Source organism: Panthera uncia, assembly GCF_023721935.1.
Source record: "Panthera uncia isolate 11264 chromosome A1 unlocalized genomic scaffold, Puncia_PCG_1.0 HiC_scaffold_17, whole genome shotgun sequence".
In the NCBI taxonomy this organism is placed as follows: domain Eukaryota; kingdom Metazoa; phylum Chordata; class Mammalia; order Carnivora; family Felidae; genus Panthera; species Panthera uncia.
In genome coordinates, this window is record NW_026057577.1 from 21,408,310 (window position 1) to 21,432,731 (window position 24,422).

At 42.4% G+C, this 24,422-nt stretch overlaps 1 protein-coding gene across 1 annotated transcript in view; it reads left to right on the forward strand.

Annotated features, from left to right (window-relative positions):
* The window catches only part of MEGF10 (multiple EGF like domains 10), a 137,476-nt gene that overhangs the window by 68,662 nt on the left and 44,392 nt on the right, over window positions 1-24,422 (forward strand). Inside the window, exons 5-8 of the mRNA XM_049648438.1 lie at window positions 4,192-4,438; window positions 5,843-5,963; window positions 10,979-11,115; window positions 18,599-18,811. Of these exons, the coding sequence (XP_049504395.1) occupies window positions 4,192-4,438; window positions 5,843-5,963; window positions 10,979-11,115; window positions 18,599-18,811 (718 nt within the window). The remainder of the gene's footprint in view (window positions 1-4,191; window positions 4,439-5,842; window positions 5,964-10,978; window positions 11,116-18,598; window positions 18,812-24,422) is intronic.

Sequence of the window (24,422 nt, forward strand, 5' to 3'; positions counted from 1 at the left end):
CCCCTTAGGATCTCTTGTAGGGCTGGTTTAGTGGTGACAAATTCCTTCAGTTTTTGTTTGTTTGGGAAGATGTTTATCTCTCCTTCTATTCTAAATGACAGACTTGCTGGATAAAGGATTCTCGGCTGCATATTTTTTCTGTTCAGCACACTGAAGATCTCGTGCCAATCCTTTCTGGCCTGCCAAGTTTCAAAAGAGAGATCAGTCACGAGTCTTATAGGTCTCCCTTTATATGATAGGGCAGTTTATCCCTTGCTGCTTTCAGAATTTTCTCTTTATCCTTGTATTTTGCCAGTTTCACTATGATATGTCGTGCAGAAGATCGATTCAAGTTACGTCTGAAGGGAGTTCTCTGTGCCTCTTGGATTTCAATGCCTTTTTCCTTCCCCAGTTCAGGGAAGTTCTCAGCTATTACTTCTTCAAGTATCCCTTCAGCACCTTTCCCTCTCTCTTCCTCCTCTGGGATACCAATTATGCATATATTATTTCTTTTTAGTGTATCACTTAGTTCTCTAATTTTCCCCTCATACTCCTGGATTTTTTTATCTCTCTTTTTCTCAGCTTCCTCTTTTTCCATAACTTTATCTTCTAGTTCACCTATTCTCTCCTCTGCCTCTTCAAGCCGAGCCGTCGTGGTTTCCATTTTGTTTTGCATTTCGTTTAAAGCGTTTTTCAGCTCCTTGTAACTGTTCCTTAGTCCCCTGATCTCTGTAGCAAGAGATTCTCTGCTGTCCTCTATACTGTTTTCAAGCCCAGCGATTAATTTTATGACTATTATTCTAAATTCACTTTCTGTTATATTATTTAAATCCTTTTTGATCAGTTCATTAGCTGTTGTTATTTCCTGGAGATTCTTCTGAGGGGAATTCTTCCGTTTGGTCATTTTGGATAGTCCCTGAGTGGTGAGGACCTGCAGGGCACTTTCCCTGTGCTGTGGTGTATAACTGGAGTTGGTGGGCGGGGCTGCAGTCAGTCCTGATGTCTGCCCCCAGCCCACCGCTGGGGCCACAGTCAGACTGGTGTGTGCCTTCTCTTCCCCTCTCCTAGGGGCGGGATTCACTGTGGGGTGGCGTGGCCCGTCTGGGCTACTTGCACACTGCCAGGCTTGTGGTGCTGGGGATCTGGCGTATTAGCTGGGGTGGGTAGGCAAGGTGCACGGGGGCAGGAGGGGCAGGCTTAGCTCGCTTCCCCTTAGGTGATCCACTTCAGGAGGGGCCCTGTGGCAGCGGGAGGGAGTCAGATCCGCTGCCGGAGGTTTGGCTCCGCAGAAGCACAGAGTTGGGTGTTTGTGGGGAGCGAGCAAGTTCCCTGGCAGGAACTGGTTCTCTTTGGGATTTTGGCTGGGGGATGGGCGGGGGAGATGGTGCTGGCGAGCGCCTTTGTCCCCCGCCAAGCTGAGCTCTGCCGTCGGGGGCTCAGCAGCTCTCCCTCCCTTTGTCCTCCAGCCTTCCCGCTTTCCGAGCAGAGCTGTTAACTTATGACCTCCCAGACGCTAAGTCACGCTTGCTGTCGGAACACACTCCGTCCGGCCCCTCCGCTTTTGCCAGCCAGACTCGGGGGCTCCGCTTGGCCGGCGAGCCGCCCCTCCGCCCCGGCTCCCTCCCGCCAGTCCGTGGAGCGCACACCGCCTCGCCGCCCTTCCTACCCTCTTCCGTGGGCCTCTCGTCTGCGCTTGGCTCCGGAGACTCCGTTCTGCTAATCTGGCGGTTTTCTGGGTTCTTTAGGCAGGTGTAGGTGGAATCTAAGTGATCAGCAGGACGCACGGTGAGCCCAGCGTCCTCCTACGCCGCCATCTTCCCTCCTCCCTGAATAGCTTTTAAAAAATAAGTAAAAGTATTGAGGGTTGTATTTAATCTTGCAAGAAGTGGGATCAAGGATACCTTCACATTTCGGGAATAAGATCATTTATAATACAGAGAACGGTGATGAACTAAATCACCAAATCGACTGGTTCAGATTATAGGATAAGGGATTTGGCTTATGTGGAATGAAGCTGTTCCTTACTCTTAGGATTGATGAACCAGGGAGCAAGTTACAAAGGATTGTGTAACTTACCTTAAAAACAGGGTATGTTCTTTTCTACTTGGATACCCTAGGGGGTTTAAAAAAACATACTGTGTATTTTTTTTAAAGTATAGCTCCTAGATTGAAAGAGTTATAATTGAACAAAAAATTCTGTGTCCATATCCATAGGCAATAAAGGAAACAACTGTATGAATAACAATGAGGCTTAAATCTCAGAACTACTACCTAATCTTTCTTTGTGAAAGATGATTGTGAATTCTTAGGTAATTGCTTTCTTGATCTGCCTTAGATTCAATAATCTTCTTATTGTTTTTAATTGCGTTAAAGTATGTTTATTAAGGTGGTAATGAGAACGAAGCCATGCTGATTAAAAACAAAATTATTCATTTAAACCTTTTGATGTTATAAAATGAAAGGTTGATTCTAATATTGGAAGGTGAATCCTGTACATCTCCTAAGTTATTTGCTGTGTGCCTAGTTTGTTTTGTTTTCCAATGGTTGATTCTAGATCTGTTAAAGTTACAGAATTTTTACGAAGTGAAACTGTGTCTTAAGTCATAAAAGCAGTTTATCCTAAGAGCTCCAGGCAGGGTGCTTCTTCCCTAGTGTTTTTTATAGCATCTAATTAGTAAATAAATGCACAGCTGGGTAGGCAATGCATATTGAGTTAGTTTTGCTTATCATCCCCCTTTACAATTTGTAGAAGGTTCGGGATTGAAAATTTTTCCTTTCCTGCTTCCCTATTCCTGCTCATGGACTTGAATTGCAGTCATTCCTCCTTTCCTTTGGAATTATGCTTTTAAATCTATTTCTCAAATGTTCTTTTCTGTTACTGTCTTACCTGGTTTCGTGTGCCTGTTGTCTTTTCCTTTGCTGTCCAGTTTCAGTTTCATGTTTGTCTAACTGTTTAAATAAATTTACTGAGTTTATTTATTTTTTAAACGTTTATTATTAAGAGACAGAGAGACAGAGCATGAGCATGGGAGGGGCAGAGAGAGGAGGAGACACAGAATCTGAAGTAGGCTCCAGGCCCTGAGCTGTCAGCACAGAGCCTGGTGAGGGGCTCGAACTCAGGATTGGTGAGATCATGACCTGAGGCGAAGTCGGATGCCCAACCTACTGAGCCACCCAGGTGCCCCAGTTTACTTTTTTTTAGCAGTTATTTATTTTTGAGAGAGAGAGAGAGAGAGAGAGAGAGACAGAGCATGAGCAGGGGAGGGCCAGATAGAGGGAGACAGAATCCACAGCAGGCTCCAGGCTCTGAACTGTCAGCATAGAGCCCGATGTGGGGCTCAAACCCACGAACCAGGAGATCATGACCTGAGCTGAAGTCAGATGCTCAACTGACTGAGCCACCCAGGCGCCCCAGTAAGCCAGTGAATTTAAGTATTTGTATCAATAATTTTCTCTCTTTTCGGATTACCTCCCAATCCACACATTCTTTGACACCTTGAAAGCAGATCAGTTTTCTTTTGGATTACTCCAGCCTAGACCTATAGCAGGGTAGGTTCCCTCCACAGTAGCTCTGCCTACAGGACCCCTCTTGGTCTCCAGGATCACTGCCTGAGGCAGGCCCCTGAACCTCACTTACTTCCTGATCTACTGCCATTCTTCTTGCCCCATCTCCCTGCCTCTTGTGAGCTCCTTCCTGCCCCTTCCTCAGAATGTAGCTAGATGACCTTTCTAGGACACAAATGTGCATTGTCTCTCATTGTTCGAAATCCTTTACGGCCAATACCGTATTCTCAAGATGCAATCCAGTTCCTTAGTGTGCATTTAAGCCCTTGTATGAGCTGAACCTTCCCATCTGGGTAGCTGGCCTCCTCTCCCCCCCCCCCCCCCATTAGTTACATCTCCCCTAGCCATTGACTCTAGCCACATCAAACTCAACACTCTGTGTGCAGGAAACAGGCCAAGCAAAGTCATGACGCTGGAAAACGTAGCTCTGCTTGAGCAATGGACTGATTGGAAGTGGCCCACTTAGTGCTGGTCACATTTATGAAGCATTGCCTGGGCTGGTGTCAGAGCCACGATGTCCAGCTGAGGAGGAGCAGCGAAGGGGTCATGAAGCCGTCTCGTCAAGGGGAGAGGAAAGCGGGTTCTGAAGAGCTTGCTCTTACCCGCACCCATACTCTGACACCCTCCATTGTTTTTCCCCCTCTTCAGCCTGTGACGGTGATCACTGGGGGCCCCACTGCAGCAGCCGGTGCCAGTGCAAAAACGGGGCTCTGTGCAACCCCATCACGGGGGCTTGCCACTGTGCTGCAGGTTTCCGGGGCTGGCGCTGCGAGGACCGCTGCGAGCAGGGCACCTACGGTAATGACTGTCGCCAGCGATGCCAGTGTCAGAATGGAGCCACCTGTGACCACGTCACGGGGGAATGCCGCTGCCCGCCGGGATACACTGGAGCCTTGTAAGTGACACAGGGCCGCGCAATGTGGCGGAGGCCTCTCACCTTCTCCGTTCATGCTGCTGCCACCATCGTCTTCCCGTGCTTCTGTTTCTCTTGCTGCCTGAAGTCACAGAGAGGTCGGGGCTCCAGACACAGATGGGGAGATCAGCAGTGACAGCCACTAGATGTTCCTGCTGTTTAACTCTTGAACATCAGACCCCAGCCAAAGTCGGAGGGCCGGCTTCCATGCTGTCCTTCTGGCAGGGCAGAGACAGAGAGGACTGGGATGTTGCATTGAGTGGAAATATTTGGGGGTTGCTGGGGCAGATTTGAGGATCTGCTTCGATTCCCCGACAAGTGCATTTATTTTACACTGCTCATAGGTAATGATCCGTGCTGTTCTGCTTTGTGTGGTAACTAATTAGCTGGAGAAAGTTGGGGTGGGTTTAGTGCCCTAGAAAAGAGAAAAAGGGGAAGATGTTGGAAATAGTCCATGATAAAAGCTTAACTGGGTTATTTAATGCCTGTGGATACATATGTTGCCTTGTGAACATGAAAGAAATGTATCACATCTGTGTAGGATATGTGGGTGCAGATAGTTTCATTCTTTCTGGAACAAATTGGAGCATCTTCTTAACCTCCACTACTTTCTTTATTTGGTATGAAGGACATTCTTCAGTGGCTTGTATAAGCAAACAGAATAAGAGGCAGAATTTGCCAAAAAAAAAAAAAAAAGTAGGATATAGAAAAATATCATTCTCTTACTGGGAAAATTACACTTGTAAATCACAGAGCTAAAACTTGAAAAAATGCGGCTGATTAGGTAAATACTTCCTGCCAACAGTATTAACAGCTATAAAGTAGAGCTAAAGGAAAAACTGCATTAGCCTAGAAAGCCCTGGTTTTTGGGAGAATGATCATCTCAAACGACTTAATTGTTAATATTGCTCTTACGGGTTTTTATCAAGGCCACAATGGGCTTTGGAAAACTTGGACCAATTTTACAGGAGAGCAGACAAGACAAAGCCTTAGCGAGGAAAGTTCATTCATAGAAAAAGGGTGGGGGTTAAAGTCATGGAAAACGATCAGTTTCAAGAAGAGATTGTTGGAGATTAATTATGAGGGATATGTACACAAAGCAGGGGCTGTGCAAGTGTTTCAGTCTCCTTTGAGGTTTGAACAGACACACAAACAAAAGCAGATAAAACAGTTTCATCACAAAATACCCCCAAAGAAAGGAAAGGTCTAGGTGACCCCTCAACGACCTTTCCAGCCAATGTGGTTAATACCTTGATGTTAACGAAATGAAGAATTCTGAACGGACAAAGCTATCTGTTTTAGGGTCCTGGGTGCTGTTGTGTCTGAACCCGAGGGTCGTGTGGTTGGGTCAGTAATGGTATCTTTTGTCACACCTCAATTCCTCAGCTGTGAGGATCTTTGTCCCCCCGGCAAGCACGGCCCACAGTGTGAGCAGAGATGCCCCTGCCAAAATGGAGGAATATGTCATCACGTCACCGGAGAATGCTCTTGCCCTTCTGGCTGGCTGGTAAGCTCCCTTCCTCCCCTCCCCCACCCCAAAGGGCACATAGGAGACTTTAGCACAAAGGAAAGTTGTACTGATGGTTAAAGGTGGCAAAACTGGAAAGACCTGAGCATTTTTAAAGCTGGAAGCCTTCTGTCCATTTTCAGGCAGAAGGTGATTAAATCTTGAAGTGCACTAAGGGTCCTCATTGGAAAACATAGTGGCCACCTGTCCTGCACTTTCCCTCAGGATAAAAAAAAAAGGGAAATATTTCATCTCATGTATGACAGACAATGCTGTTAAACACTGGAAGAATCTAAATATTAACATACCTCGGAGATACTTCGGGTTTGGTTCTAGACCACAGCAATAAAGTGAATACTACAATAAAGTGAGTCAAATGAATTTTTTGGTTTCCTACAGCATATGAAAGTTATTTTATACTATACTGTAGTCTATTAAGAGTGCAATGGCATTATGTCTAAAAAACCAATGTACGTAACAAAGCAATTACATTAGTAACATCAGAGATCACAGATCACCATAACAAACATAAAAGTAATGAAAAAAATTTGAAATAATGTTAGAATTACTAACATATGACTCAGATATGTGAAAGGAATAAATGTTGTTAGAAAAATGGTGCCGGGGTGCCTGCGTGGCTCAGTCAGTTACTTCGGCTCAGGTCATGATCTCATGGTTTATGAGTTCCAGCCCTGCATCAGGCTCTCTGCTATCAGCACAGAGCCTGCTTCAGATCCTCTGTCCCCACTTCTCTGCCCTTCTCCCCTCTCTCTCACGTGCTCTCTCTCAAATATAAATAAGCATTAAAAAAAAAAAAGAAAAGAAAAAAATGGCGCCAACGCGGGGGAAAAAATGAGCCCCTGGCTGGCTTAGTAGAGCGTGCGACTCTTGATCTCAGGGTCGTGAGTTGAAGCCCCACGTTGGGCATAGAGCCTACTTAAAAAAAAAAAAGAAAAGAAAAGAAAAAGAAAAAGAAAGAAAAATGGTATCACTGAACGTGCTGAATGCACGATTGTCACAAACCTTCATTTTGTTTAAAAAACAAAACACGCGGGGTGCCTGGGTGGCTCAGTCAGTTAAGCGTCTGACTTCGGCTCAGGTCATGATCTCATCGTTCATGAGTTCGAGCCCCACATCGGGCTCTATGCAGCTCAGAGCCTGGAGCCTGTTTCGGATTCTGTGTCTCCCTCTCTCTCTGCTCCTGCCCTGCTCACACTCTGTCTCTGTGTCTCAAAAAGTGAATAAATGTTAAAAAAAAAAGGAAAGAAAGAAAAGAAAAGAAAAGAAAAGAAAAGAAAAGAAAAGAAAAAACACACAATGTGTCTGTGAAACACAATAAAGCAAAACACAGTAAATGAAATATGTCTGTAATTGTTTTTATAATTAAGTTCCATGGATCACTATTGTTCTTTGAGACCATTATTCTCAACAGAGTGAGTGTTACGTGAACAACTGATCTGGTCATATATTTGTGGAGGCACAATTGAGGTGAACCAGGTTTATTACCAGCTATGGCAGAGTTTCTCAAAGCCTTTTGTATGCAAATCCAAGAGGAAGCTGTCACTCACCACACCTCCCAAACTTTGACCATGTTACACTTTCTTCGTGTCGTGTCTCACGGGCTTAGTGTTTTGCGACATTGCAACACACTCAATTTCAAAGCTGATTTGCCAACTAGCTTTCTCTGAAACCTGGGTGTGATATGGTCATTACCGGCATTGGTTTGTGCGTACATCTGCTTGAAGGCACAAGAGTGAACGACCAAGGTCTGTTTCCTTCAATAACAAACAAAAATTAAGAGAAGGGTTCACTTCACTATCCCCTTCTATCACCAGCAGCTGTAGTGAAACTATGTTGGTAGGGTCATAAGAGACTTCTTGATTATCAGATCCAGTGCTGACCTTTCTGTGCTCATTCTGCTTGACTTCACCAAAGCTTCCAACCCTGTTGCCCATCCGCCTCCCTTTCATAATCTTTTTCTCCATTTATTTGATAACCCCATCTCCTACTTCTCTTACTGAAGATCTCTTTTCCTAACCTCCTTCTTCTTCACACCTCTTTATTACAGCATTTCCTAGGTTTCAGTCTTATCCTTCTTCTCTTTTCTCACTATAAATCTCTGAAAATCTCACCCAGATCCATGGCTTTAACAGTCATCTACTGATTTTTCCCAAATCTTGACCTTCCTTCTGAGTCCAGACATATATTTGTCACTGTCCTATTAAACACCCCAACCCAGATGACCTGTAGACATGAAGCCACCATCTACTTGGGCTCCACCCAAGCTGGAGCCTTAAGGGCCAGACATGGAGTAGAATTGGTCTGCTAATGCCCTTGTTGTAGTCCTGAAGCAAAGGAGAACTGGAGTTCACATCCCAGGGAGAATCATGGGAAGTAAGGGAGAGTTCAAGATGTGAGGACCATGTAGACAAGGGGAAACGAAATATTAGACCCAAGGTGAGTGTTAGAAAGGTAAGCAGACAAGACAAGGTCTGGTTCTAGAGGCAGAGCCCAAAGAAACCCCTTAAATCAATGGAGTCAGAGTGAGGGGCCTTTTACTGAGTGGCTGATGATGGGGTGAACAAGGGAGCTCTTGAGAAGTACTGAACTGGCTCGAGCCACATCAAAGTCATTGCTAATGAAACAAAACTTGTCATGAACCCAAGTCTTTCTTAAGGCTACTCCTTTTCTGCTTTTTAAAAATCTTCGTTAAAACCAGCATTTCTTTCTTCTTGCCCAAGGTAGAAATACTGAATTACCTTTGACTCCTTCTCTTCATTTCTTATAAGCAGTCTTTTGCCGTTGTTGGACATTGCTTGGTTCTTGGCAAGGGAAGGATTTTGTTGGGGCAGCAGAGTATCCGGAAAGCTCCATGTTCTTTGGATGAAGAGTTATAGGCATTCTACTCCAGGACTATTGTATAGATGTTGTCTGTATAGTTGCCTCATCTTGAGATTGAAGCTTTCTTCTTGGTTGGGATGGTTATGGTGTGGGATACTGACAGCCACAGGCTTGGACCATGAATCCCAATTACTGGGTAGATGGATCTTCCCATTCTCCAGTGTGTCTGTACTCTGAGGCTGCTACCTTGGTAGAAGTTTTTTTACTGAATGCTTCAGGTCATTTCTCAATCTGTGAATTGAGAGCTGAGCTTCTAAGGTATACTTCTCTCTACAATATTTTATTTGTGCTATTACTCTAGGTGATTTTCAAAGATGAAATATATACCTTTTACATATACACACACATGCATTTCAACTCCTAAGAATGCCTTACTTAAAGCTATTTGCTCACGTTAATCTTTACTCACAAACAATATTTCAACAACATCTCTAAAGCTGATGGGGGACCATTACAAAATGTGGGTAGGGTCAGTCCCTGGGAGAATGAGAATTTTCACCAGAATTTCTGCTTACCGCAGATTGACCCTTGGCACATTGTTTTTTCAGTCGTGTTGTTATGGTGTGCTAGAATGGAGGGATTAGAGCTATTTTTTCATCTGTCCCCCTCATCACATTGTGAACTAATTAAAGGTTGTGACCTTATCACTTTGATTCTCAGAGCTTAACTCTGTGCCTGATGCATAGATGATTCTCAGTGAGGCATTGATTTGAATCATCTCTCAAAGGCTTTTTCAGTTCCAAGAGTCTGTGGAAGAACTTTCCCTGTTTGTAGATAGCTAGAAACCACCAGAGGAGACTTAATTAGCACACCAACTGCCTTTGTGGGTAGCCAGGAGTTAGAGGAAATGTATTTTCTTATGCTATCCAGAATAAACATTTACAAAACCATCTGGTGTTTGCTAGCCTCCAATTTCAGAGTGCCCACAGTCTGCCTTTTTTTAGAGAGAAGGAGGACAAAGCAACAGCTTGCAACAGTTAAAAAAAAAAACAGTTTAAAAATCCCTGTTATTTGGGAAATGTTGTTTGCTCTAACAATAATTCCAATAAACAGATGATAAGCTACAAGCCCAAGTTATATGACCAAGTGAAGCAGAAAACGGGAAGGTATTTCACTGACTTATTGGCACTTATTTATATAAAGCAGAGGATTGGGTTAAATATAGTGACAGTGCCTGACAAGATGGACAGCCTCTAGGGTGAGGAAACATGTCCAAGTTCCTCTCTTGATTTTTCTTCCCAGGAAATAAGCTTTCCTATTGATCTTGGCCCACCAATGTTTGTTCAACCTGCTGAAAATAAAAGTGTTTTTCTCTCATAATAAAATGTCTAGGTTCATTCTTGTAGAACTACTTCTTAGGCAATGTTACTGTTAATCCAGGTACACAAAATTTCCGTCTTATGCTACGTTATACCTTGTAAGAAATAAAGCCAATGATAATGTGTGTTTTCCTTAGAACATATGGTAAAGCATTTGGATATTGTATTTGCACCAGATGTTGCCATTCATGTAATGGATGTTCAGTAAGTATTGTTGACTTATTGTACATGTATGACACAAGGAAGAACGCTTAGGAGGATTTATAAATTCCTTAGGTTACCATAATAATTTTGTGTAACTTTATCTTAAACTTCAGTTTTTTAATATGGATATTTATTAAGATTATTCTGCCATCTTTTCTTAAAAAAATATTTATTTTGAGAGAGAGAGTGCGTGAGCAGGGGAGGAGCAGAAAGAGGTAGAGAGAGAACCCCAAGCAAGCTCCCTGCTGTCAGTACGGAGCCCCGTGCAAGGCTCGAACCCACGAACCATGAGCTCATGACTTGAGCTGAAATCAAGAGTTGGACGCTTAACTGACTGAGCCACCCAGGTGCCCCTGTTCTGCATCTTTGAACGTATCTTGAGATCTAGGCTTACCAAGTAAATAAGTCCACTTAAAGTTCCTAACATTTTTTAGATGATGTACAGAGTGTTCTAAAATCCCCTTCATCTAATTATCTTGCAGCCCTGTTCCCTTATCTCCTCCTCCTTTTGTTTCCTCTCTTCTTTCCCTCCTCCTTTAGCCCTTCCCTGGCTGGAGGCCCATGTAATTTTCCAAATCTCTTTGAATGCAGGGCACAGTGTGTGGTCAGCCTTGCCCTCAGGGTCGCTTTGGAAAGAACTGTTCACAAGAATGTCAGTGCCATAATGGAGGGACGTGTGACGTTGCCACAGGCCAGTGTTATTGCAGCCCAGGATACACAGGGGAACGGTAAGGGATAGTCTTATCTTTCTCTGACTGTTCATAATGGTGTGAAAGGAAAGCCTGCAGAGCCGAGGGAATACCTTTGCTACTATGTGTCTGTGACTGTTCTATAATATTCCAGAGGCGTCTATAAGGTATCAATGTGTTCGACAGATTTTTTTCCCAACTCATTGTGTAGAAATGGAACCATCGACAGTGATGGTGAATTGAAGACAGACAGCATTAAAATAAAGAAATAAAATCCCAGCTATTCAGAACCCGTGATAAATGTTTCGTGCTCAACAGTTGAATGGCTGGACAGCCACTTTTTACATTTTAAATAGTTTTTGATAGATTTATTCCAAAATTGGATGTGTATTTGGTTAGCTTTAAAAAGTATGCTGGGCATAAAGTTACCTTCTTATGATTCAGTATTCCATTAAGAATACCAGTCATTTCCCTGTGGAGTAGCGACCAAGTGAGATCCAATGGGACTTTGAAGATTATAAGAGCAAATGAATGGCTGTGTTCATCTGGCCCTTCCATCCACTGTCATTTTTTGTATCAGTGAAGGGTTACCCTAGACGGCTTTGCATACCTTACTCCTTCTAATTTTCTCTTTCCTCTCTTACATCCTAAAAGACCAGATAACCAAGCTTTTTGGATGTGTGCATACAGTTAGAGAAAAAAGACTTGAGAGGTAGGAGATTATAATGGTCACAACAAAGATTTTTTGGAACCTGTGTCCTTAGATACATCCTTATTGCTAAAATAATTTTACTTTCCTTTGGGGTTGCTCTCAGGATTCAATAAGTACATTAAAGTGGTTAGAACAGCATGGAAGCTTACAAATATTAGCTGTTATTATAGTTGAGTGATTTCTCTGAACTGTACAAATACTAGTGATTGTCAATTTGAGTGATGTCTGGGGACCAAATAAAAATTAGCTATCATTATTTTTGATGATATCTGTGACCTAAGAATTTCTTCAACTTTCTTCCCTCATTATTTTTTTTTTCCAAAAGGCTGATCTGTTTTTGACTTTTTTTTTTTTTTTAATTTTTTTTTTCAACGTTTTTTATTTATTTTTGGGACAGAGAGAGACAGAGCATGAACGGGGGAGGGTCAGAGAGAGAGGGAGACACAGAATCGGAAACAGGCTCCAGGCTCCGAGCCATCAGCCCAGAGCCTGACGCGGGGCTCAAACTCACAGACCGCAAGATCGTGACCTGGCTGAAGTCGGACGCTTAACCGACTGCGCCACCCAGGCGCCCCCTGTTTTTGGCTTTTAATAAGATACTATAGCACTAATGGAAATCCAGTAAAATGTAAATGATAGTTATTTCTAGATTGTGGGAATACTGGAAAATTTGTTTTCTTGCTACGTAATTTCTCTAACTTTATATAATCAATATGTGTTTTTATTATAATTTTATTTTTATGAATATATAATAATAAGTATAATTTAAAGTAAAAAAATAAAAATAAACAAACTTTGAAGAAGAAAAAAAAAGAAAAAAATATGATGCTATATAGTGTGGTCCCTCACTTCCCCCTCCCAACTTAGAATTTGCACTTTTGTATTAAATTTATTTCTAAGTATTTTGTATTTTTGGGAAAATCCCATTTCAGTTTCTAATTGGCTATTTCAGGATAAAGACAGGCTTGATTTTGAGTGTTTTTATTTAGTTTCTCTACCAAAATTTTTAATTAATTCAAATGTTACTTAGCAAACACTAAAGTTATTTTATCACCTACCCCCCCCCAAAAAAAAGATATTTGTCTCTATAATATTTATAAGGGTTGTTTCATTTATTTATATTTATAAGGGTTGTTTCATTTTCTTGAAATAATTGCATTAATTGAAACCTTTAAATCAGTGTTGACAAACAGGTAAAACTGGGAATTCCTGTCTTCTTCCTAATTTCATTGAAAATGGCTTCAATGTAGTTTTATGCTCATTACTGGTTTTTAGTAAAATTTTTCATGCTTGGGTGTTTTTTTTTTAATCCCTGTTTTTATTAGGAACTTTTATTAGTGTTATCTATTTAACTTCTTTAAAGTTAATGAAAGGCTTCATTAAAGGCTTTTCATCTTTTGTTAATGTAATTATGTATTTTACCTTTATTTTTTGATGTTGCAAATTATTGACACCTTTCAGAGCATGGTTTTTGTAACATGTAACTGAGCTTCTCAAAAAGTTTATGTGACCTACATCCTGGCTTATTGTTATATTTTGGATAGATGAGGATAATAGCTTTGTCTAATATTTTAGGGCACTAAAAAATTAAATACAGACCCTTGAAAAATTCAGGGGTTTGGGGCACTGACCCCCTATTCAGTCAAAAAATTGCACGTAACTTTTGACTCCCTCAAAACCTAACCTAATAGCCTACTGTTTAGGGAGCCTTCCTGATAATATAAACAGTCCGTTGGCACATATTTTCTATTTATATGTATTGCTATACTCTTAGAATAAAGTGAGCTAGAGAAAAGAAAATGTTAAGAAAATCATAAGGAAGAGAGAATATATTTACAGTAGCAGACTGTATTTATAAAAAAAAATCAGCATATAAGTGACTTGTGCGTTCTAAACCCATGTTATTTGAGGATCAGCTGTATAATCGTTTTTCTTGTCGTCTACTGGTTTAAGTCTCAAATCTGAGGCAACACAAAGACAACAAACATATAAGGCAAACTTGTAAGGCGAATGTATAATGCAGACTTAGACTCATCTTATTTAGAATGCAAGGGAGGGGGGGATAACAGCTAATTTCCAGGTGAATTTTAGATTAAGGCAAGGAAGGCAACGAGCCAAAGGAAGACAAGGAAGTTGAAGAGGGAACATCTTCTTGAGTTGTTGTTCCACTAACTATTGTTTTTCTGGTGACTTGACAACATGATTTCTGTTTTTTGTTTTTAAAAAAAAAATTTTTTTTAATGTTTATTTATTTTTGAGACAGAGACAGAGCATGAACGGGGGAGGGTCAGAGAGAGGGAGACACAGAATCTGAAACAGGCTCCAGGCTCTGAGCTGTCAGCACAGAGCCTCACGTGCTGCTCGAACTCACGGACCGCGAGATCATGACCTGAGCCCAAGTCGGCCGTTTAACCGACTGAGCCACGCAGGCGCCCCTGATTTCTGTTTTTAATTATACCATGCCCATCTGGGTTCTAGACACACACACACACACACACACACACAGCATGCACTTTTGTCACCACGATTGGGGAAAATGAGCAGCTATGGGGCAGTTTGTGGTGACAACAGCTTTGAGGGCCTGGGGTCTTGGCATTTCCCTGTTTTAAGAAGTCAGCGTAACTTGATCACTGAGGTTAGACCAGAGGGCTGCTGCCTGGGGGAGCAGGTATCACCACTGGTAGCTGTCAGCAGAGCATTTCCAGGATGTGGGGACGCACTCCCAGCCACAGTAGAAGCAGAAAAAACAAAACAGACACCTTGTAGGCAGGCAGAGAGGCTCATGGGATGCCCAAATAATAGTCCCTGGGGCTTGTGGACAGTTTAGGAGGACATTGTGGTGAGGAACTGTAATGTGGCACAGCCAGGCAAGAGGGAAGATATCTATATCTATATCTATATCTATATCTATATCTATATCTATATCTATATCTATATCTATCTATATATCCCTTATATCCCCCAAATGGAGCTAAGTCTGTTTGACAAAGACTTTTAACTCCGCTAACCTGAAAGGTATAAGCTACGTCATGATTGCTTTTATTTTCCAGATAGAACATGTCTACTTCTAGAAAGATATCCTACCATCTGGTGGTTTCCAGATTCTCATGCAAATTCTTTTGAAGGGGTTAAAAGAGTGTTCTTCATGCTAGTGGGTCACCATGGAATCGCTCAGACCTTTGGGGTCCTTTCCTGTAATTGGTGCTCCATTAAGAGTTAGCTGCATGGAGAGATCTGTGCCTCAGTTCGGCTGTCTGTTAAGGTGAAGCCAAGATTGTCTGGCCATGCAGGTTCCCTATTAACCTGCAAGTGAAGAAGGAATGTGGGTCAGAGGAGGTAAAGTCAGAAATTACAGACAGGAATTGGGCGGGGGGGGGGGGGGGGGGGGGGGGGGATGCGGCTTTGGTCTCCAATGGGGTAACTTTCTGGTATCTAGGATTGTGGAAAAGTTGGCTGTTTTCCAGCACTTTTTATATTTCCCCCAGAGCAGTAGTTCCAGATGCTTGAAAGGCAGGCAGCTGATCCATCGATCCCAGATTTAATGAGGAATGCGATTCTTTCCCACGAAATCATGGTTTGGCCCAATTATTCCAAGCCCTCTAGGGAGGGACGTGCTCAAAAGGACCAGGCAGAAAGGAGCTGCCACCCCTTATATGCTAACTCACTTCCTTTTCCATCCATTTGTAACAAGATGCAATATAATAATCAAAATGGTATTAAAATAAGCCTGTGACCTTCGTTGGTTTGGGAATTGGGGTTGTATTTTATTATCTCTACTTAAAGCTTATCCATTTTTTTCCAATCCCAGAGCATTATTCAAAAACAAAAATGAGGGGTGCCTGGATGGCTCAGTTGGTTAAGCGTCCGACTTCGGCTCAGGTCATGATCTCGTGGTTTGTGAGTTTGAGCCCCATGTCGGGCTCTGTGTTTACAGCTCAGAGCCTAGAGCCTGCTTTGGATTCTGTATCTCCCTCTGTCTCTGCTCTGTCTCTCTCTCTGTGTCAAAAAATAAATAAACATTAAAACAAAATTAAAGGGGCACTTGGGCGGCTCAGTCGGTTGAGCAACCGACTTCGGCTCAGGTCATGATCTCACGGTCTGTGAGTTCGAGCCCCGCATCGGGCTCTGTGCTGACAGCTCAGAGCCTGGATGGAGCCTGCCCTGGATTCTGTGTCTGTCTCTCTTTCTGACCCTCCCCATTTATCCTCTGTCTCTCTCTGTCTCAAAAATAAATAAACGTTAAAAAATATTAAAAAAAAATGAAAGAATGTATAAACTCCAAATTTCTATATTTCTGCTGTGGCCACTATTTAATTGCTATATCTTTATCAGCCTCTCTGCTGTCTCTCCTAAGAACATCTATTACCTCTTTTACTAATTCTTAAGATAGATTTTTTTCCCCCATTGTTCTGCCTGGGACCACAAAAACAACATTAAGGGCATGAAATTCCTTGAGAATGATGCTTCTTTTAGATAAAGGGGCCAAAAAGGGAGATAAGTCTGGTTGACAAAGACTTTTAACTCTGCTAACCTGAAAGGTATAAGCTACCTCGTGATTGCTTTTATTTCCAAAGACGGAAAATGTCTACTTCTAGGAAGATACCCTACCACCTTGGTTTAGTAGATGGAAATAGACATAACTGTTATTCACAGGATTCTCTTACAAGTGCAACATTGATGAAAAAGAAAGGAGACTATGAAGTGAGCTTTACATAATGGCTACTTCAGTAAGTAAAATTCAAATGGCTTTTTGCCATTTATAATACAAACTAGTACTATGTTTTATTATAGCTTAGAAAGGTAAATATGGTCCAGGACCAGTTATTATGGATTTTGTTTTCCCAAAGAAAAGGAAGTCTCTGCCAAGATAGGATGAAATATACACACTGTTTCCCTGTCATTTGTCAGTGGACAGACGTTTTTTCCAGGCTTCCGATCTATACTCAGTTCACCCACTTTTAGAGCTAAGCTTTTTACTAAGTTAAAATCATGGATCCCAAAGCTTCACATTTTGGTTAGTTTTCAAATCCATATAAGAGAGAGGAAGCAATGTTATTTCACCTTGTTTATCTTTATCTTTTTGGAACTGAATTGCAGGAAAATCTGGATGAACAGGTTGCATAGTTGTCTTACCATCCTTTAGCCGAGCCATGACGAGGCCAAATTACCATACTTCAGCATTTCTTTCTCTAAAGTTTACATCTTTAAGGAATAAACTAAGTGACTTGGCTTATTAAAGCTTCTTACAAGTTAAAAATAGAGTACCCTTTAAAAATACTCTGGTCTAAAAATAGGTATACTCCTGGGTAACCTTAAGACACACATCTGATTTTATGCTAAATGATAGTTACTACAGAACTTTGCTAATGATCTGTTGAGCAGTTGATCTGAAGATTTTGCCGCTTGACAAACATACCTAAAGATGGTCTTAAGAGTCAGGTGAAACCAAGTTTACCAGAGGCTCCTTTCCTTTTCTCTGTCTCATGAAATACATGCTAGAGCCAGGCCTGACCAGAAAAGTGTCAAAGGGATCTGGAGATTTATCTTCTACTCTTAAATAGAATCCCAGCCAGTCTTGGTATTGTTACTAATCACGCCCCATAAAACATAAGCAAACCTTGTGGAAAATGTTTGCTTTTCAGCCCCTTTGCCAGTGCCTTTAGGTATCCTTGAATTCATTATTTTGAACTTGCTGTTGGCATTATACTGGTCTAAAAAATGCAGTGCTGACCTACCTTTTTGACCGTGGTTCTGGCATGACACGAGAGCCACATGGGAAGTGTCTGCTGATATCCACAAAGTGTACCCTACTTACGGCCGGCACTTGGCTAGACGAGACCCCATCTCACTCTCCCTTGGCAGGAAGTGCTCCTTCTGTTGCGGGAGCCTCCGTGAAGTCACCTTGCCAGGTCCCAAAGAAACTTGGCTGGCTGGACAACTGGTCATGCATTCTATGGCGTGATGAGAATTTTCTCTTCTCCATCATACTTCCTTGCGGCCACTTACAGACCCTGTCCTTCCTTTAGGAGCAGACTCTAATGTTATTTTTTAAAAGATAAAGTCAATTTTGGGGACCGGATATTTTTTCCTTGCTATTGGTCAACCCTTCTTACGGAGGACGATACCCCACTTTGCAAAAAGTTTGTGCTAGGAAACTCTGTGCATCTCTAAATCTCCTGGCAAGAGTTCCCCAGGTGGAATCAAGGAAACCTGATAGCTATAGCTCTGACTTCCCTGATTCTAAAGAGGACTGTGTTTATTAAATGCATAACTTTCTAAATGAGGGGCAATTATTGTCATTCAGCTTTGAAAAGAGCAGATACATGGCTGGATCAAATACTGATGCCACCGTGAAAGCCAAGAGAATTAACATTGTTTGAAATATGCCACAAAGTTTTATCGTTAAAATGGGGAAAGCATCTATTTCAATATTTTAATTTCCTAATTTGGGCAATTATTCTTTTCCTGTTTTCGGTATCTCCTCAAGTGATATATCTGTATCTGTGTCTATATCTATATATCTTTAGCAAGCACGAGGTAAAAAACGTTCTTCCTGTGGCAAGTTCATAATTTTATTTTGGTTTCATTTTTGTTATTCCTTTGAACAGACTCATACTGCTGTTAATACTATCTGTAGCCAGAGTGATTCAGTTTACTGCTTTTATACCTGTAATGGGACTATCACGAAAACAATGTATCAAATGCGAAAAGCAGTTTCAGTTTCTACATCACAAAGCCTATCAGAATGGACTGTGTATTTTTACACCACACTGACTAATCTGTCTTCTGCTCCCGCCTCCTGCTTGACAGGTGCCAGGACGAGTGTCCCGTTGGCACCTACGGAGTTGGCTGTGCGGAGACCTGCCAATGTGTCAATGGAGGGAAATGTTATCACGTGAGCGGTTCTTGCCTCTGCGAAGCAGGCTTTGCTGGCGAGCATTGCGAGGCGCGTCTGTGTCCAGAAGGGCTGTATGGCATCAAGTGTGACAAGTGGTGTCCCTGCCACCTGGATAACACTCATAGGTGAGGGTTAGCTGCCCCTGGAAGGATGTGTCCTATTACAGTTTGAACTGCAGTGACCACTCTTTGGAAGGAGAGATTGACAGAGGGATGCCCACCCTGAGACCCTTCCTGCCTCTGCATCATTCTGGGGAGGAGCTGCTAAGTGAGTGGAAGAATTCTTAGTGGGTGACAGTCCAGGCCGGAAGTGCTCAAACTGGTAGAGGCTCTTGGGTGGATATCAAATTCTATTCTCCATCGATGGCCATTGCCAAAAATTAAATTTGCTGAGGTTTGTAGAATGTTTCCCTAAGAGGGGGATTCTGTGACATTCCCTTAGAAGCAAAGATGCAATGAAAGACATGAGTTAAGCCCAGTGTAGTACGTAAAAGTATCCCAAAAATGGTTCTCACTGCAGCATCTTTGACATGACAGCACATCTGTGTAGAAAAGAAGGGTACTGGTGGAAGTTTCGTAAAAGTGTTTCGCATGTGGCTGTCACATGTGAAATATGTTTTCAGAATTGATTACTCTGACATAGGACTCACAGGGGCCTTTTAGCTCAAAACTTTCTCGAAGAATTTAAGAACAGGAAACCATGATCCCACCCACTGTAGTGTTCCTTGCCTACCCCTGAAAACATCTTTCTACCCCATTTCTTCCTCTCCCTCCCCCAAGGACCACATACTTATCACTTAGATTCTGGGTCTCCTTTGCAGACTGCCGGAAAAGCTCGGTCTGACAAAAATGTAGTGCATTATATAGCAGTTCAAATGTTACAAGAATTACTTATTTGAATTCCGCACAGCTGTTACTTCGTTTATACTCCAGAAAAGTGACTTGTGGCCACGTCAAATCTCAAATGCAGAAAAGGTAAATGTAAATAGAAGTGTGCGGTTGGTCTCTTCTTTAAACCGTTGTTAGGAACGAAAAAGCAGACTTTGTACTATAAGCGAGCAAACGAGGGAGAGAGAGAGAATATTTGGAATACATTTTAGTGGGACATATCAAAGAAGTGCATTCATAATGTATCTCAAGCAACTTTGTAAGCTGCTTTAATCAACTTTGGTTTTCTTCATTGGAAGACGTTGCCACTCTTTACGTGACAAGGTTAAGTAAACACTTGGCGAGTGAAAATGTGTTTCCTGGAAACACAAGGTTCCTTTGAACCAAGAGGTATAGAATCTTTGTATTAATTGAAAATCTAGCTTGTTCATTTTACCATTTAAATGTGTGTGTGTGTGTGTGTGTGTGTGTGTGTGTATGTGTGTATGTGTGTGTGTGTGTGTGTGAGAGAGAGAGAGAGAGAGAGAGAGCAAGCAAGCTAGTGGGGGAGAGGGGCAGAGGAAGGGAGGGAGAATCCCAAGCAGGCTCCGTGTGTCAGTGCAGAGCCTGATGTGGGGCTGGATTCCACAACTCTGGGATGATGTCCTGAGCTGAAATCAAGACTCGGGCGCTTAACCGACGGAGCCACCCAGGCATCCCAGCAGTTGATTTTTCGCTTGACTATTTGAGCTGGGCACATCTTGGTGGTCGTTCTGCTTTTCTCCTGGTATTCAGCTGGCAGATCAAGTAGAGGTTGATTGGTCCTAGAATTCCCCCCTCACTTGTCTACCATTTGGCTGGTTGATGGGTGCCTGAACCACATGTCTTCAGCAGCTAGCACCTTAACCTTGGCTTTCTTTCATAATGCCTGGCTTCCAAAAGCAAAAAGAGGTGGAAAAGGCCCCAACGTGCAAACACTTTTCAAACCTTTGGTTATCTCATATTTGCTAACATCCCTCTAGTCAAAACAGGTCTATACCAACTACAGTTTCAACTGATAGGAGGAGTTGGCGAAGAATGTGTGGCAATTGTTATTTTTGCAGTCTATCATAGGGTTGAAACTAATTTAAATCTATTTATAAGTGACATTTCTGTTTTCAGGTATAGCCCTATTATAGAGCCTTAAGACATTCGCTGTGGCCTGGACTTTTCAGCTGAAAACTAGCTTTTATGGTGGAAATGATTTTGAACAGGAAAATAAAATTTGAAATTTATTAAGATTCCCCACAGGATATGTATATTAGGTCTTATTAATAAGGACTTTTAATAGCTGTGGGCAATCAGGATGTGCCTATTTGCAAATGCCACATAATTGTCATTACATTTGAGCATTAAAAACATCTAAGGAAATGAATAAAAGGAAGTTCAAGGACTCATTCTATTTTAGCCAATATTGTATTGGGCCCTTGTAATAATTTGCTGGAAATTGAAAGTTTTACCAGAGCATTTGTATCTAGTTACATATGTGATGAAATGATAGGTATTCCTATACATGTATAATCCTATTTTCATATACACAAAGCAATCTGTTCTTTAGAAAGAAAACGGATAGTAGCGTATTACCCTTCAGCCTCCAGTCTGCCGCACTAACATCAACACGTAAATCTCATTACCAATTAAGCTGCCTGCCTGAGAACCCATCAAATGCCTCCAAAGTGCTCTGGCTTCCTACATCTAATTACAAATTACAGAATACTAATTTCGGTGTCAATCAATCTGAGAACCAGTGTGCTGAACTAATACTCGCTAGGGGGCATTGAATATCAATTTCTGTGTCTGCCTGTAGCTTAGTTCAATTCCCTGTCCCCAGATAATCTATTTCATTTAACATTTATGTCTATACCATGAATATGACTTTCTACTTTTCAATGTAAAGTAATAGTTTCTACAAAAAGATGTCCTTTTCTTGTAACAGTATGTTGAAATAACGTCAACGACTTCAACCAATCCATGGCTTGAAATATTTCTTTTCCTTTTCTCAATTGTGAGAACTTTCTGAAGTTTTAATTTAAATTTGTCCCTGCTTTTGCACAATACAGGCTTTTATTGCTCCTGCTGTCCCATTGATCTGTGCTAAATCCTAAATTTTAGCCATTTTTTTTCCCATAAGTAGCCCACCTAGCAGGTTGCTACCCAACTTTTTCTTTGATGTGAAAACAAATAAATCTGGGTTCGGTTTTGATTCTGCTCTACCCGTGCTGGGCTTTGAACAAATTACTCTTTCCAGGTCCCCGTTGCCTTATTTACAAAGTGGGTGCATACCCAACACGTAGAGTAGTTTTATTATCTTTAGGTATTAAACGAAATAATGCACATGGATTGTGGAGCATGATGTTAGCTCCTATCCAGGGCTCGGTAAATGCTAGCTGCTGGCCTATGCATTGATTTACAGTGTCATCATAAATGTCACGTAAGTGAGTATTCCCTGAAATTCATGGTGGTTCCCTTTCAGCCACAACGTTGATGTTTTAAAAACTAATTCTAGGGTGAATCTTGCCTTTCAGTGCAGGTATGCAGATTATCATTCAGTATTGCTGGATGACTCGGAGATATGGGGGAAGTAGATCCATGTGGGAAAGCAAGAATTCACAGTCAAATCCCACTACCCCTCAGCCAAGCCATTTTCACTCCCTTAATCAGTATTTGCTGTGCACCCACTGTGGGCTGGGGACAGGTAATAAAACATGCTTGATTCTTGCCCTCAGGGCACCCCCAGTCTAGAGGGGAAGGAAGACATGGGTCGAATGGAGAGGGCCAGGCAGAGAAAGGGGAAATGGTACTCTAGTCATATGGAATAAACAGCCCACGTGATGGCTTTACATTGGCAACGCTCAGTGCTTTTTTTTTTTTTTTTTTTTGATGATTTTTTAGTGTTTATTTTTGAAAGAGAGAGAGAGAGAACAAGCAAGGGAGGGGCAGAGAGAGATTTAGGCACAGAATCCGAAGCAGGCTCCAGGCTCTGAGCTGTCAGCACAGAGCCTGACATGGGGCTTGAACCCACGAACCATGAGATCATGACCTGAGCTCAAGTCAGACATTCAACTGACTGAGCCACCCAGGCACCCTGACACTCAATGCTTTTATCAGTAAAAAGAAATCCATTGCAGTTAAGTGTAGTAATAAAAAGATAATAATGACTAAAGAAGAAGTTGGGGAAGTAGGTGGTGGCCAGATAACAATGACCTGTGGGCTGTGTTTAGGGTGATCTTATTTCTAGGGCCACAGGGACTGTTTGCATTAGGGACTGTTCTCTTAACGTAATTATGAAGAATTCCCTCTTCACTCTTGAAAATGTCCTGGTTTAGACAATAAATGACACAGTCATTTGAGCCATGTTAGCATAGATTTTATTCTAAGTGTAGTGGGACTTTTTGAAGAGTTTTAACAAGAAAGATAGGATAGCATCTACTTTTTTGGGTGACAAGGCATGAGTGAATGCTGGTGTTAGAAGGCATAAGGCTGTCCAGATTTTCTAAGCTAGGCGGCTGTAGCATGGTGACACGGAGGAGGGAGAGATGATGGTGGAGGCAGGGTATTGGGTTCTAGCGATGAAGTAGATAAGCGGAATGAGGGAGGGGTTACCAGGAATAACTCTGAGGTTTCTGCTTTAAACAACTGACTGGCTGGTGGTGCCGTTGTTCCGGTGAGGTGATTGAGAGTAAACCCTGGGGAATGAAGAGAGGGAAGAATAGACTCAGTATTTGACATGCTAAGTTTGAGATGATGGTGCCCAGTGTTTGCTCAAGGATAAGGAGCAGATAAGTAGATCTGAGCAGGTCTAAGTAAGTAGACTTGACACTCAAACCTTTCTTTTTTTAAAAAAATATTTTTTTAATGTTTATTTATTTTGAGAGAGGCAGAGCATGAGCAGGGGAGGGTCAGAGAGAGAGGGAGGCACAGAATCCGAAGCAGGCTCCAGGCTCTGAGCTGTCAGCACAGAGCCCGACGCGGGGCTCGAGCTCAATGAAACGTGGGATCATGACCTGAGCCGAAGTCAGACGCTTAACCAACTGAGCTGCCCAGATGCCCAACTAACCCTTGCCTTTTAAGTCCAGACTTTCTATACCCAAGAACCCGTGTTCAATGTAGAGTGGTCTTTGGGTATTTCTTCATAGCATGTTCCCTGAGTCATGATTCTGACAGATGCCTAGGCCTTTGCTTGTGGACACTTAGTTGCAGCAGAAGAGCAAAGCATCCTACCCACAGGGGTGCGGTGGAGGCCCTCGCTGGACAGACTGGGACGTCAGGCCGGAGAGGTTGTATGCTTTTACTAAGGTACCCAGGTGGTGGGAGAGCTGAAGTTACATCTCAGCCTTCCCCTCTCCCAGCAGATCATTCTTTCTAAGAGTAGAAAATCTATGGGTTGTCTTCAGATGAGAGTCACTTACCAAATGTCTAGATGAGACACTGGGTTCTGTTGTTGGCTCTCATTAATGGGAGGGGGTTTATCTCCACCGGGGGGAGGAAGACCGTCTTTAACAAACAGTGTTTCAATTGTGAGTGGAGCCTGTTTGATGGTTGAGATTCTCCTGTGGTGAGAAGCACATGTGTTTTGCATGCCACAGAGCGCCCTATTGTGTTAGCCTCACCAACGCCTGCCTCTCGGCGCAGCTGATGTGTCCATTTGCTCTGGAGTGACAGCTGGCCGCCTGGCCTGTCAAAGCAGCTGCTGCTTCAGGTAGGGACAGCTGCGCCACCACCAGGTACAGGGAAACGAGAGAGGAAACAGGCCGACCAGGTCACTGCTTTTGGAGTCCCTCGGCCATCACCCTGCTTCACTGATTTGGTATTGTTCATTGGACGGAGTCAT